This window comes from Salvelinus sp. IW2-2015, unplaced genomic scaffold, assembly GCF_002910315.2.
Source record: "Salvelinus sp. IW2-2015 unplaced genomic scaffold, ASM291031v2 Un_scaffold5605, whole genome shotgun sequence".
Classification (NCBI taxonomy): Eukaryota; Metazoa; Chordata; class Actinopteri; order Salmoniformes; family Salmonidae; genus Salvelinus; species Salvelinus sp. IW2-2015.
In genome coordinates this window covers 17806-31404 of record NW_019946870.1, presented here as the reverse complement: position 1 = coordinate 31404, position 13599 = coordinate 17806, and the positions used below count along the sequence as shown (strand labels likewise).

General features: G+C 43.4%; 2 protein-coding genes across 2 annotated transcripts in view; one reads left to right on the top strand and one right to left on the bottom strand.

The window, feature by feature from the left end:
• LOC112078385 (zona pellucida sperm-binding protein 3-like) overlaps positions 1-3746 on the top strand; it is a 6542-nt gene extending 2796 nt beyond the window's left edge. The window contains exons 2-10 of the mRNA XM_024144650.2: positions 5-487; positions 652-764; positions 906-1006; positions 1098-1266; positions 2802-2913; positions 3022-3110; positions 3194-3273; positions 3477-3581; positions 3682-3746. Coding sequence (XP_024000418.2) covers positions 5-487; positions 652-764; positions 906-1006; positions 1098-1266; positions 2802-2913; positions 3022-3110; positions 3194-3273; positions 3477-3580 — 1251 coding nt within the window. The 3' untranslated portion in view covers position 3581; positions 3682-3746. The remainder of the gene's footprint in view (positions 1-4; positions 488-651; positions 765-905; positions 1007-1097; positions 1267-2801; positions 2914-3021; positions 3111-3193; positions 3274-3476; positions 3582-3681) is intronic.
• Positions 3747-4735: 989 nt separating this feature from the next.
• Positions 4736-7080, bottom strand: LOC112078384 (inositol 1,4,5-trisphosphate receptor-interacting protein-like). Its single transcript, XM_070442035.1, has one exon. The coding sequence runs from the start codon at positions 6730-6732 to the stop codon at positions 5392-5394; it is 1341 nt and encodes a 446-aa protein (XP_070298136.1). The 5' UTR covers positions 6733-7080; the 3' UTR covers positions 4736-5391.
• Positions 7081-13599: the final 6519 nt, after the last annotated feature.

Sequence of the window (13599 nt, the reverse complement as noted above, 5' to 3'; positions counted from 1 at the left end):
TAAGGGCTTCCCTTTAGCTGTTGATGACGGGAATGACACTGAAGTTCTGTGGGATGAGACGGAGCGACTGAGGCTTGATGACGAATCTGAACCCAAGGTCAGGTCTCGTTCCCAAATCGTGGCCACTCCCATGTTGGAGRATTCTCGTAAGCCAGACTACCTGAAGCTACCAGAATACATCCCTATTCGTGCTTCTGAGGACCAAGCCTATGTCTTCAAGCCTGAAGGGAAGTTCAGGCCGCTGCCCCTCTCAGTCAAGCCCATCCTGCTGCCCACCCTATCTCCGCCCACCGCTCCTCCAGTTCACTCTAAGAAGGTTGAGGTCCTGTGCCACCTCGACAGGATTTATGTGAGAATCAGAAAAGACGCCTTCACCAACCCCGACGCCTGCAAGTACCTCAAACTCCGCAACTGCAAAGTCAACAAATCCACAGCGGAACACTACTACATGCTCTACAACATCAAAAGCTGTGGCTTCCATAGAAAGGTTGGCTACCAATGCCATCAGAAATACAATCCCCTGTCACTCAGACATGTGTGCCATGAGTGATCCAGTCAAATTGTAATGGTCTGAAGGAATTGTATTTCCATGGCTTTAATGATTATGTTCAGATGTATTGGTTGCTTTTAGAGTTGTTTCTCCTATTCCAGTGTACTGCTGACTATATTTCCTACTCCAACGTGCTGAAGTACGAGCCAGAGGCCATAGGCGGTATTGTGAGGGAGTTGTCATTCTCTGTTCACATCGAATGCCGCTACAATCGGTGAACTACCACTTCATGATTTCACATTTGGTGGCTACGTCTCAATGTCCACACTAGCATATCCTATACATGGCTCCATACTAGGTAGTATGCTAGTCTGGCTATTGAGTGTCTGACTGCACTAATGGCCATTTTCTGCAGGATCCACCACTCTTACAAGTTTGGCTTTCATCCTCGTTTGCCGGGAAAAGTCTTCAAGGCCCTTAAATCCAAGGTTGGCGTCACCCTCACATCTTATGATGGTGAGTTGACTTGACAGATGTTACCTAAATCTGAATGTACTTGCAGTATTGTTTTCTATTAAAGAACCTTAACTCTATTCTTTCTCTTCAGAATCATGGAACAAGCTCACTGGAAATAAAACCTATTTCATTGGACAACCAATGTACTTTGAGGCCAAAGTTCCCACCATTTCTTTGCGTCGGCGGGTGTATATTAACAACTGTTACGTGACTGCTAGCCCAAACTCCACTCTCAAATACACTGTGGTCGACAACTATGGGTAATACATCTTTGTTATAGAACTACAACTTCTTGGCTGGTTTTGTCTTGTTCCTGGTAGTTAATTTCTTGCTTGTTAATTGGCTAGATTCACAAGCTGGGCAGTTTACACAGGCAGCCTAACTCAATTGTCCACTAATTGGTTGAAAGACCAATCACGTCGCGTCTTTTTCAGAACTTATCTGATTGGTCCAATTTAAGTTTGCAGTGGGAGTACAGCGCTTAGCATGTCTCCCAAAGGCTAAAGAAATTTCAGTTTGGGAAAATTGAGTTTTTTTTCAGGAGTCGATGTTGGTTAAGGGAAGAGGATTGGCGGGAAAGATGTTGTGAAGACAGATGGCGGCAGAGGATGGGTTTGAATTTGACTCTAGCAATAACAGGGAAAGGGGTATGTCGAGGAAGACTGTCAAGTTGAGTGGGCCAGACGCCAGTTCGAGTTATGGTGAAATTGAAGGGCTAAAGGTTTGAGGAGCATGAGCCTTGTGCTGATGGACATGGTTATGATAAAGATGCATTTTGGTCCAGTGGGACTGAGATTTTTGAAGAGGATGGAACCAGGTCTTTTGGCTGATCCATGGGTGGAAAAGAGGGTGTGCTTTTGAGTCGGTGAAGTTGACTTGTGATTGTGTTTCTTTAGATCAGAGGGAGCAGGCGCTCTGTGCAACACAACTAGTGTAGTCTTGCTTTGCGGGAGTTATTTCTGGGGTAGCGTTGTGTAGAGGTGGCGCAATGGAAGTTGAAGATTCCTGTGTAGTTTGGTGTGACGCAGACCCGGTGGCGAAACGGTGAGTCACTGTCAGTCCTTTTGAGTCCATCTTTACCTGACAAGATCATGTTAGGATGTATCACTTATCCTGTTGGAGCTTTTGTGGCGAATCCACTGCTCTGTTTCAGCTGCAACATTTATTGTCATGTCACAGTGTAGGAGGGAGATTCCAAGATGTGGTAGTGTGCAGAAGGGCAAGGGATACAGGGTTGTTTCGTTGGATAGTGGTCAACTGTAGGGTGCACATGTTGCTGGGGATCAGAAGTGTTCGGTGGCTAGTCAGACTAGTGCAGAAGGTGTCGAATGCTGAGGAAGTGAAGTAGAGAATGGGTCAAGGGTGAGCAATTCTGAGGATTCCTGTGAATGGGATGTCTGACAGCACAGAGGGATAGGCCAATGAGTGACATATGCTTCAGTAAGGTGCAGGGGACATGTGTAGCATGGTAGTGTCCTGTTCTCTCAGCCCGTTGGCCTGGGGAAGGATCAGATGAGGTTTTTAAGTAGGGTAATATTCAGTGTATCTTTGGTTCCCTTTATCACAAAGTGTAATGGATCTATAATTCAGTTGAGGGTGGTAATGCAATATATTGGATGCCAACTGCTGTTAAACCTCAACCAAGAGAAATCAGAACTGTCTGCCTGTGTAAACACAGCCCTAGTGTCTTTTGTAACTCAGTCCCTGGTTTACAAGGCGAGAATAAGACCCAGCGGGTGAACCTTGTCCCAAATTGGAGGGATTAGTGTTAAGTACACGATCTTCTCTTAACTAGATGCATGGTGGATGGCAAGAATACTGTCCAGTCAAAGTTCCTGTCACACACCACCAACAATGCTTTGAGGTTCACTATCGGAGCTTTCATCTTCCAGGGACTGGACAATCAGGTCTGACTCATGTGCATCTCCAAACAACTAATCATGATGGTTTGATTATTTAATACTATGGCCTACAGTAATGCACCTTAGAAAGAACGTCCATTTATTTTCTTCCAGAAACTCCACTTGCACTGTAAAATAACTACGGGGAAAGTCACTCCAACTCCAAGTTCCAAGTCCTGCAACTATGGCACAAAGACTAAAAAGTAGGTTCACCTGAGTGATTGACTTGAGTTCTGAGGGACCCCTTGCTATGAGGGTTAACTAATATTTATTGTGATTGTCCTAGGTGGGTGGAACTGGGTGGTGATGCTGCGGTTTGCTCATGCTGTGTCGGTTCTTGTCCTTCTCCTTCTCTACAACCCTCCGGTGAGCATGTAGGCCTGGTTCATGACCAGTCATGTCTTCTCATTGTCACCAACCCTTTCATCTGAGCGCATTAGAGAAGGGAATGGGAAGCCATTTTGAGGACTTAACGCGGGCATGCATTCATACCACCATTTTATATTTTACATTGTGTTTTGTTTGACTAATCTGTGGAAAATGCAATACTGATCTGATAACGCTCATAGCTCACGCACAAACTGTGACCAGTCATTTTATGACGATGGCCCATGACGAACATGCTGAAGATAAAACATGGAGCATGGAAACCTTCAACGACGGGGCTACTTAAGGTACTCAGTCCCTCTGCTTAATTCTTAAGAATGTTTAATTGGTATCTTAATATATGAGCACAAATTTCTGAAAATAATAGCTTTTCCCTCATGGTTTTAGGTGCTGTTGGGAGGGTTTGATGAGCAGTGGACAATTATTTTGATAAAATAAACTTTTTAAACCATCATGTGTATTGAGTTCATTCAAAATGGCTGCGCCTGCGGAGGTCCAGGCAGAACTGGGTTCAAATATTATTACATTTTTATTACTTTCAGACATACATTTGAAGTAGTTGAATATTGGAATGTGTTTGGAAATGCACTTGGAAATGTATGTAATTTTAAAATCCCCAATATATAAATCCAACATGAAACTTAATTTCATGGGTTGAAATTAAAGAACCCAGAAATGTTCCATATCTACAAAGCTTAGTTCAGTGTTCACATTTGTTGAAATCCATATTTGAGTTTTCTCCTTTGCCAAGATACTCCATCACCCTGGCAGGTGTGGCAAATCAAGAAGCTGATTAAATGGCATGATCATTACACAGGTGGACCTTCTGATGGGAACAAAAGGCCACTATGAAATATGCAGTTGTCACAAACCACAGATGTATAAATTGAGGGAGTGTGCAACTGGTATGCTGACTGCAGAGATGTCCAGAGCTTTTGCCAGAATGGTAATCTCACTACCATAAACTACCGCACATTTTAGAGGACTGGGCATTGTCTAACCGGCCTCAACTGCAGACAACGAGTAACTATACCAGCCCGGGACCTTAACATCAGCATCTTACCTGTAGGATCATCGGAGACCAGCCACTCAGACAGCTGATGCAACTGGTGTAATGAAGCCCTCTTGTGGGGGAAACTCATTGTATTGGCTGGGCCTGGCTTTGCCTAGCTCCCAAGTTGGTGGGTGTGGGAAGGCCCACCATGGCTGTGCTCCTGCCCAGTCCTGTGAAATGTGTAGATTAGGGCTTAATGTATTTCAATTTACTGATTTCCTTATGAAGTGAACTTAGTAAAATTTTTTTCAGTGTATATACTCCCACGCAGTTGAACCCAGGTCTGTTCAGTATTTGGAAATATTTCTACTCTTTCAAATAGGAAATTATTTCCATGTTTCCAATGTAGTTTTGGCCCACATTTAGAAAATTCGAAAGTATTTCAGGTTACCTTAAAATAAGCATTTATTTGGGTATGGGTGGTGGGGTGGAACTTTTCTGTTGCATTTTAACATGAAATCACTTAAGCATATTTTTCCTCATGATGCCTTTCTCTGCATTTGAGAATGTCATTGTAGATTTGGCATCTCTTTACAGTTAACTGTCCAGTATCAACCTTTAAAATTGTTCAACACTCTATACCAGTGGAAGTTTTGTCTAGACCATTGCATTCCTTTGGCTTTGGCAAATACTCCTGTATCAGCATGGAAGAGTTCCTGAGCATCTCTTGCAAGTGCTTTACAGTCTTGGTGTAGCTGCCATTTTGTACCCCAAGAGGGCGGAAGAGGTTTACAGGCTCTGCATCACTAAATACAGCAGGGAGTCCAATCTCACTTGGAACCAGAGGTTTTCCAATAAAGCTGTGAACAACTTCCTGCCCTGAAGGCTATTTTCTAGGAAGCTCAACGCATCACGTAACCTGCTACCCAAGTGTTCAGGGTACCAGTCAGAAGGCTCTTTACTCAAAATCAAGTGAATTAACACTGTTTTGAAGTGATGATCGTGTAAGGAGACTTCTGCCTGTGATGCCCGTTTGCTTTTTGTGAAGGAACGCTACAATTCCAAGGCAGTGAATGTGGCAGGAGTTTTCAGGCAGGTGATGGTCAGATGTAAGTGGTCAATGAGAGGCTCCAGTATGTGTCCAAGGAGTTGTTCCTAGGTGGGGTGGAAGGAGAAATGGTGAAATAAGCTTCAGTGTCTTTGAGTTTAACCACRGGAGCMATATCGAAGGTTATCACYTTCCCTGATCTAAATCGAACCATCAGAGCTCCTGGGGCGTCCATATTGCGAAATGTCAGCTCAAATTYGTATTTGTGGCATATCTGTSCCCAAGCTTTTCTAATCGTGGTCTGGAACCATTTGGTAACCTCGGCTTTGGCCAGGTAAGGGGTGTGTTTCGAGCAAAGAGCACTATCCAATACATCAGTGACTTTCACCACTTTGACTTTCTCATTGTCACAACACAGCAGGCAAAGCATATCATCATCTCCTATGGCAGCTGTGCGACATGGGCAGCCATTTTGGTTCACACCACCATCCACCATTTTGACTCTACCACAGCCCTCCATTTCAGGTGGCATATCATCAATAGCCTGGTTACACCAGAGTTGAAACTGGAAACTGTATGGCTCTAACGGGGCAATGGGGACTATGATGTCACACACAAGGGAACTGATCCTGCCCTCCACCACAAAGTCTTCAATCACCATGCCAACCTCCACATCACTCATGCTCCTCATGGCTTCTAATAGGTCATTAGCAAAACCCTCCACAAACTCAGTCACCCTCCAGCTCTCATTGGGTGAGACTTTGACACATTTGTCGTAAAAACGGTTGAGTGTATCACAGTCCGGTAGCGGAACTTCAGCCGAGAGGTTTTTCACGACAGAGATGTCTTCCATATCCTCCTGAAKGATCTCTCCTGGATGGAGCTTCTTCTGTGAACGTCTTCTGAAGAATTTAATGGAGAAATGAACAAAAGAGATGAGGGAGTATGCGTTCCATAGGTACCAGGTGTAGTCGCTCTCCGAGTCTATGATATTAGTGACATGCTCYTGCTGCTGGTCATCCTTTGATGATTCACYGAGAATCGGTGTCTCTTCCTGGTTTGTGTTATATTGTTCTGTGAGATGTTGCTGGTCGTCTGACTTTCTGAGGTTAGGTGGTACTTTTACTTCCTGATGTGTGTTAGACGGCTGGTCTGTGAGATGCTCTTGCTGGTTCCCCTCTGATGATGTACTGAAGATGGGTGACGTTCTGAGATGGTGACACCTCCTGTTCTGCTTCCTGGTCTGTTTTAGATTGCTGTTGGTCGACCTGAGACTCTTCCTGACGCTCTGGTGATGTCTGTTGGTCACTATGGCAACTACCAGTCTGGACCTCTTGTGGCCACTGTTGATGGACATTCGCCATGTCCTTGTCCAAGTGGTACAGTTTCTTGTCATTGTGAGATGCCTCTGTGTCTGAAGCAGGCTGCTCTTGGTCGTTTCCTTGTGAAAGGGTTAATGATAGCTGAGGTCAATGGTAGACTGTTCCTTGTCCTCTGGTGAGAGGTTTTGCTCTGTCTTAGGTACATCTTGGTGTACTTGTGAAAGCTTATGGTCAATGTGAGATCCCTCCTCTTTCTCTTCATCTTTCTCCTCTTTCTCCTCGAGAATGTTTCTGTTCGATAAGAGTCTCCTCCAAGCCCTTTTGAAATGGTTCTGGTCGATTTGATAGACCTGTTGTACTTCAAGTTGTAAGGGTTTTTCGGTCGATGGGCCCTTCCTCTTGGGTTACCAGTGGTGCCACTTCCTGTTTCCAGCTTTGCCCTCTCCCTCTGCAGCCAATCTTCATGCTCCTGCATGCCATTATGTGACCATCCTGCTCCTGAACCTGTCCTGTTCTGTCCTCTCTGGGGATGGATACAGTAGACTAACTGCCAGCACAAACACCCGGAGAAAGGTATCTTGCATCCTTAACGTTGTCTCTGTGGAGTAGAATAAGTAGAATAAGTAGTAGAATAATTTCTATTCTATGATATCCATGTTGATATATATCTATTTTCCCATCCTTCTTATTGAAAATGCACGTGAAGTCCAATATGAGATTTTTAACGTACAGTATGATAAATTATACCAACTTTCGATGGGTGCATCAGTGTGCACAATGAAATTAAAGGTGCAGGTAGTTTCTGTGAAATTCCGATTTAGCAGAAATCCATAATGATGTATCTATATCAGTTGAGAAACGAAAATGCTAAGCATAAAAACAGTGAGTGGATGAGAGACCGAGATGGGGACTTCCTTGTTGGCTCGAAAGCATCTAACGTTTGATAAATTCATTCAGTATGCACACAAAACAGCATTATTTTCTCAATCAAAATAAAAGTTGCAATAATAACACTTACCTGACTGAGTAAGTAGTCTGGTTGTACATTTATTTGTACTCGGCAATGGTCGTTATGGATGTACCGTAGAGGAGGAAACGAAAAAGAGATCCTTGCACAGCAACACTGCTGTCTCTTCCTATTTTAGATGCAGCTGTAGGTTGACTTATTTCCTGAGTGAGTACCCTGCCCATGTGCTGTGGCTTTGCGACACTTTCCTCTGCAATACACAGAGCAAACCGGATAGCGCACACTTCCTCTACTGTTCAGATAAAGAATCAGGGTCGTTAGACACAACACAGCCGGGCCAAATATAGAGGTACTGTACATACAGTCGCTTGTGAAAGGATTCACATTTTGCAATCTACACAACCTACTCCACATTTTCAAAGTGAATTACAGAACATTTTCCAAATAATTATATATATTTTTAAAACACCCCAAGCACTTTTGGCAGCCATTACAGCTGTGAATTGTTTTGAATAAGATTCTACCAACTTTAAACAACTCCTAGGGCAGCGTTTCCCAAACTAGGGGTGCACGTTTGGGTTTTTTGCCCTAGTGCTACACACGCTGCTTCAAATAATCAAAGCTTGATGATAAGTTGATTATTTGAATCAGCTGTGTAATGCTAAGACAAAATCCAAAAACGCTCATCCAGAGGCCGGTGCGCCTAGTGGTCGGGGAACTTAATGCAGGGAACTTAAATCCGTTTAACCTCATTTCTATTCAACATGTTAAATGTGCAACAGAGGGAAAAAACTCTAGACCACCTTTACTCCACACACAGAAACACATACAAGCACTCTCTCGTCCCCCATTTGTCAAATCTGACCATAATTCTAAATTAAAGCAGGAAGCACCAGTGACTCGGTCAAAAAAAAGTGGTCAGATGAAGCAGATGCTAAGCTAAAGGACTTTTTGCTAGCACAGACTGGAATATGTTCCGGGATTCTTCCGATTGCAATGAGGAGTACACCACATCAGTCACCGGATTGATCAACAAGTGCATCGATGACGTCATCCCCACATCCCCACAGTACGTACATACCCCAACCAGAAGCGATGGATTACAGGCAACAGCCACATGAGCTAAAGGGTAGAGCTGCCGCTTTCAAGGAGCGGGACTCTAACCTGGAAGTTATAAGAAATCCCGCTATGTCCTCCGACGAACCATCAAACAGGCAAAGCGTTAATACAGGACTAAGATTGAATCATACTCCACTGGCTCTGACGCTCATCGGATGTGGCAGGGCTTACAAACTATCACAGGCACTTCAAGGCAAGTAAACACTGAACACAGGCATGAGAGCACTAGCTATTCCGAACAACTGTGTGATCACACTCTCCCAGCCGATGTGAGTAAGACCTTATAACAGGGCAACATGTCACAAGCCGCAGACTACAGACGGTTACCAGGAACGTGTTTCCCAAGCATACGCTGGACCAAACTGGCAAGTGTCTGTCACTGACCATGTTCAAACCTCTCCCTCGTCCAAGTCTGTAATACCAAACATGTTCAAGCAGGACCACCATCGTCCCTGTGCCCAAGAACACTAAGTAACCTTCCTAAACTGACTAACCAGCACCCATAGCACTTCATATCTGTAGCACATGAAGTACTTTGAAAGGCTGGTCCTGCTCCACATCATAACACCATTATCCCAAAACCTTAGACCCACTCAATTTGCATACGCCCGACAGATCCAAGAATGATGCAATCTCTATTGCACGCCACACTGCCCTTTCACACATGGACCAAAAAACACCTATGTAGAATGCTATCATTGACTACAGCTCACGTGGTCAAACCCTAGTACCCTCATAGCTCATCACTAAGCTAAGGACAACTGGGACTAAACCACATCCCTTTGCAACTGGATCCTGGACTTCCCTGATGGCCGCCCACCAGGTGGTAAGGGTAACAGGTAACAATACATCCGCCACGCTGATCTTAACACTGGCGGCCCCACAGCGGGTGCGTGCTTCATTCCCCTCCTCGTACCCCTGTTACACTCCATGACTGCACGGCCAGGCACGACTCAACACCATCATTAAGTTTGCGGATGGAACACAACATCGTAGGTCTGAATCACCAGAACGACGAGACAGCATATAGGAGGAAGTCAGAGACCCTGGTCAGTGGTGCCCAGGACAACAACCTCTCCCCAACGTGATGAGACTAAGGAGATCGATTGTGACACAGGAAAAGCGAAGAGACGGGCTGTAGTAAGCCAGGTTGAGAGCATTCGAGTTGCCCGTTCCGCTCATCACAACCAAACGAACATCGGTTCAAGCACACACCAAGGACAGTCGTGAAGACGGGCACGACAACCTATTCCCCCTCAGGAAACAAAATGATTTCGGCATGGTCCCTCAGAATCCTCAACAGGTTTCTACAGCTGCACCATCGAGCTCATCCTGACTGTGCGCATCACTGCCTGGTGTGCAACTGCTCGCCTCCATCGCAAGGCACTACAGAGTAGTGCGTACCGGACCCAGGTACATCACTGCGGCAAGCTTCCTAGCCATCCAGACCCATACCCAGCGTGTCAGAGCGAAGGCCGCTAAAAATAGTCAGACACAGCCACCCTAGCTCAAGACTGTCTCTCTGCTAACCCGCACGCGCAAGTGGTACCGGAGCGCCAAAATCTAAGGTCTAAGCAGGCTTATAAACAGCATTCTACCCCCCAGCCATAAAGGCCTTACTGAACATCTAATTCAAATGGCTACCCAGACTACTTGCATTGCCTCCCCCCCCTTTTACACTGCTGCTACTTTCGTTATTTATTATGCATAATCACTTAACCCACTTGTGTTAATATTACCTCAATTACATCGACACCGGTGACTGTACCGGTACCCCCTGTATATAGCCTCGCTATTGTTATTTTACTGCTGCTCTTAATTATTTGTTACTTTATTTCTATTTATTTAGGTATTTTTCTTAACTGCATTGTTGGTTAAGGGCTTGTAAGTATGCATTTCACTGTAAGGTCTACACCTGTTGTATTCGGCGGCATGAGACAAATAAAATTTGATTTAATTTCAGTGTGGACTGTTTCTTTAAATAAGGGTCTCTTTTTTAAGGTATGGCCGCAAGGGGAAAGGTGCAAGTAAGGGAAATTGCCTTGGCCTTTTAGTGTCTGACTGACTCAGTTTTAACAATATATTTAAAGTATCATGATTTGAAATTGAATTAAAGTTTAGGTATGATTCCCTTGACCCTGCACCAAAACCATTTTTTTGTTTGTATATTTCACTGTGTTATCCTGTGTACTCTTTGACCAGGCTGAAAAGATAGTCTGAGGTTTGACTAATGGTGAAGGAGAAAATAATACAACCTGTTGACTGTATTTATCCACTCACCCAAACTTTAAGAACCTGCATGTGTGTTAGGGCTAGCTCCCCGTGTGTTTGTTAAAACCTGGAGTGGTGTAGGTCGGCTAAACTTAATTCTCTACTGCCTCACAGACCTTTCCTCTTATATGTACTTTTGACCTTGAGCTTCAGTACATGAGGAAGCAGAGACAACTATAGACGTATCTCCAAGTAGGATACGATAGGAACAGGAGCTCAAGCAGTAGAAAATGTGAGGCCGGTACTCAGCTCCAGTGAGCTCCTGCCCAAGTCAGGCACTGCAGATAATACAGGTATGATGATGGGAATTCGCATGACGATACTGGCAGCCAGTAGAATTTGTTCTTCGCATGTGTTATCACTAGGCGCTCTTGCTCGGGCACAGATCGATGTCCGTTGCGATGAGCATGCGAGCAAACCTTCTAGCTGTGGGGAAACCAGACAACTGGCTAACGTCAACATGACACGCCACTAACCAATGAGCGGCTATCATGTATACAGAATGTGCACAGTAGAACACGTGGCTGTACCACCTGCACTACAGTATTCTAAAACCGAATGTTCTTCCTGCCTTATCGTCACAGTAGCTATTCTGAGTGAGACACAATGGTAGTAGAATGTTATTGTTACCATGTTTATCTCTTTAGTTAGTCAATGGATGACTCAAATCGATTTGGACTTTAGATTTTATTCATTCAAAAGCACACATTCTTGCTTAATTTCTGAAAATCCTTCAATCTGTTCCTTTCTTCCATGTTTTTATTTGATTTTCTCTGAAATTGTTGATCAACCATCATTTAAATAGCCGGGAGAAGACAGTTTTCTTCCAAAGTTCTCAAGTCTGCCACACTTCTTTGGCTACAGAGTAAATCCAGAGTAAACTGAACTTCGTTTGAGTAAATTCCTTTGCCGTCTGTAGGAAGATTCTACTACTGATATACATCTAAAGCTACTGCAGTGGTGGAAAAAGTACTCAATTGTCATACTTGAGTAGAAGTAAAGATACTTTAATAGAAAATTACTCAGGTAAAAGGGAGTCATCCAGAAAATACTACTTGAGTAAAAGTTAAAGTATTTGGTTTTAAAAGTATCAAAAGTAAATGTACTTTATCAAAAGTAAAAGTATAAACCATTTCAAATGTCTAATATTAAGTAAACCAGACCGCACAATTTTTATTGTATTTTTTATTGGCGGATATCCAGGGCGACGCTCAGACATAATTTACAAATGGAGCATTTGTGTTTAGAGAGTCAGATCAAAGGCAGTATGGAMGACCAGGGATGTTCTCTTGATAAGTGTGRGAAATGGACCGTTTTCCTGTCAAAACGTAATGAGTACTTTTGGGTGTCAGGGAAAATGTATGGTGTAAAAAGTACATTATTTTCTTTAGGAATGTAGTAAAGTAAAAATGTTCAAAAATATAAATAGTATAGTACAGATACCCAAAACAACTACTTAAGTAGTACTTTCAAGTATTTTTACTGAAGTACTTTACACTACTGGATAGCAGGACAACACCAGATAATAGTAATATATCATGATGTGATGCCATGAGTAGAATAATAGAGTATTCCATGTTTTTGATCATACCCTCACATTAACAATGCTGTTCAAACAAAAGCTAACAATGTATGGAAAATGACTTGTGTCCCACAATAGGGGACTAAACACAAGCTTTTATATGGTCCTGTGGGGTATGAACTGGTATTAGCTAGCTTTAACTGGTTTGTCCGGCTGTGCCTCATTCTCCTAGGTGCAGTTGGATGCCACATAAAGCCCATTACTATTGTATAGGTAAGACTCAACACAGGAAGGCAGGCCAAAGGATGCCCAAACCTTATGTAATATGGTAAAAGTCACGTGTGACTAAGGATATAAAAGATGACAGCAGTATACTGTACGTGTACTGGTATAATTCATTATAAAGTAATGGATTTGGTCTATAAATAATATTGTTAAATACAGAGATGCCAGTCACATCACTGTGATTCCCAAGTGGAAACAGTGATTCATTAATCTGTGAACAAATATTTCAGAGAGAATAACCCAGATCATTTGAATGGGCTGAAACTATTTTTGCATCTCAGCTGTGGGAATTTCAGCCTTGTCACTCTGGTTAGAGACAGAAAACCACCTCATCCTGTGCAGACAACTGCAAATAGACGTATCAAACCTCTTCTTTATATGAATATAGGCATATAAAGGTAGACCAAAAAAATGCATTTCACAGACCGACATATAGTAGAATAAAAATACAATAAATATTAGTTGCTCTAGTTTGAGGTGGTTCTCACCTCTTCTTTAAAGTCATGAGTCATTAGTGTCTTATGGCAGACTAACGTCTGCAAASCAGTAGCCGTAGCCCAAGTGTTTTCTAGGGCCTGTAACATGTTTGCTCTTGGGACAATGGCGAGGGGGAGATGGGAAACCTGTTACATCCGTACAACAGAGAAAGGAGTGCACAGGGAGGGGCCTAGCTGATGACAGATGACGTGACCTTGCCTTTGCTTTCTACCATTCTACATCCCCATAGACTGTTCTTGAAGGGTTGAGTGAGCATCAGAATCAACAATATTCCAAAAG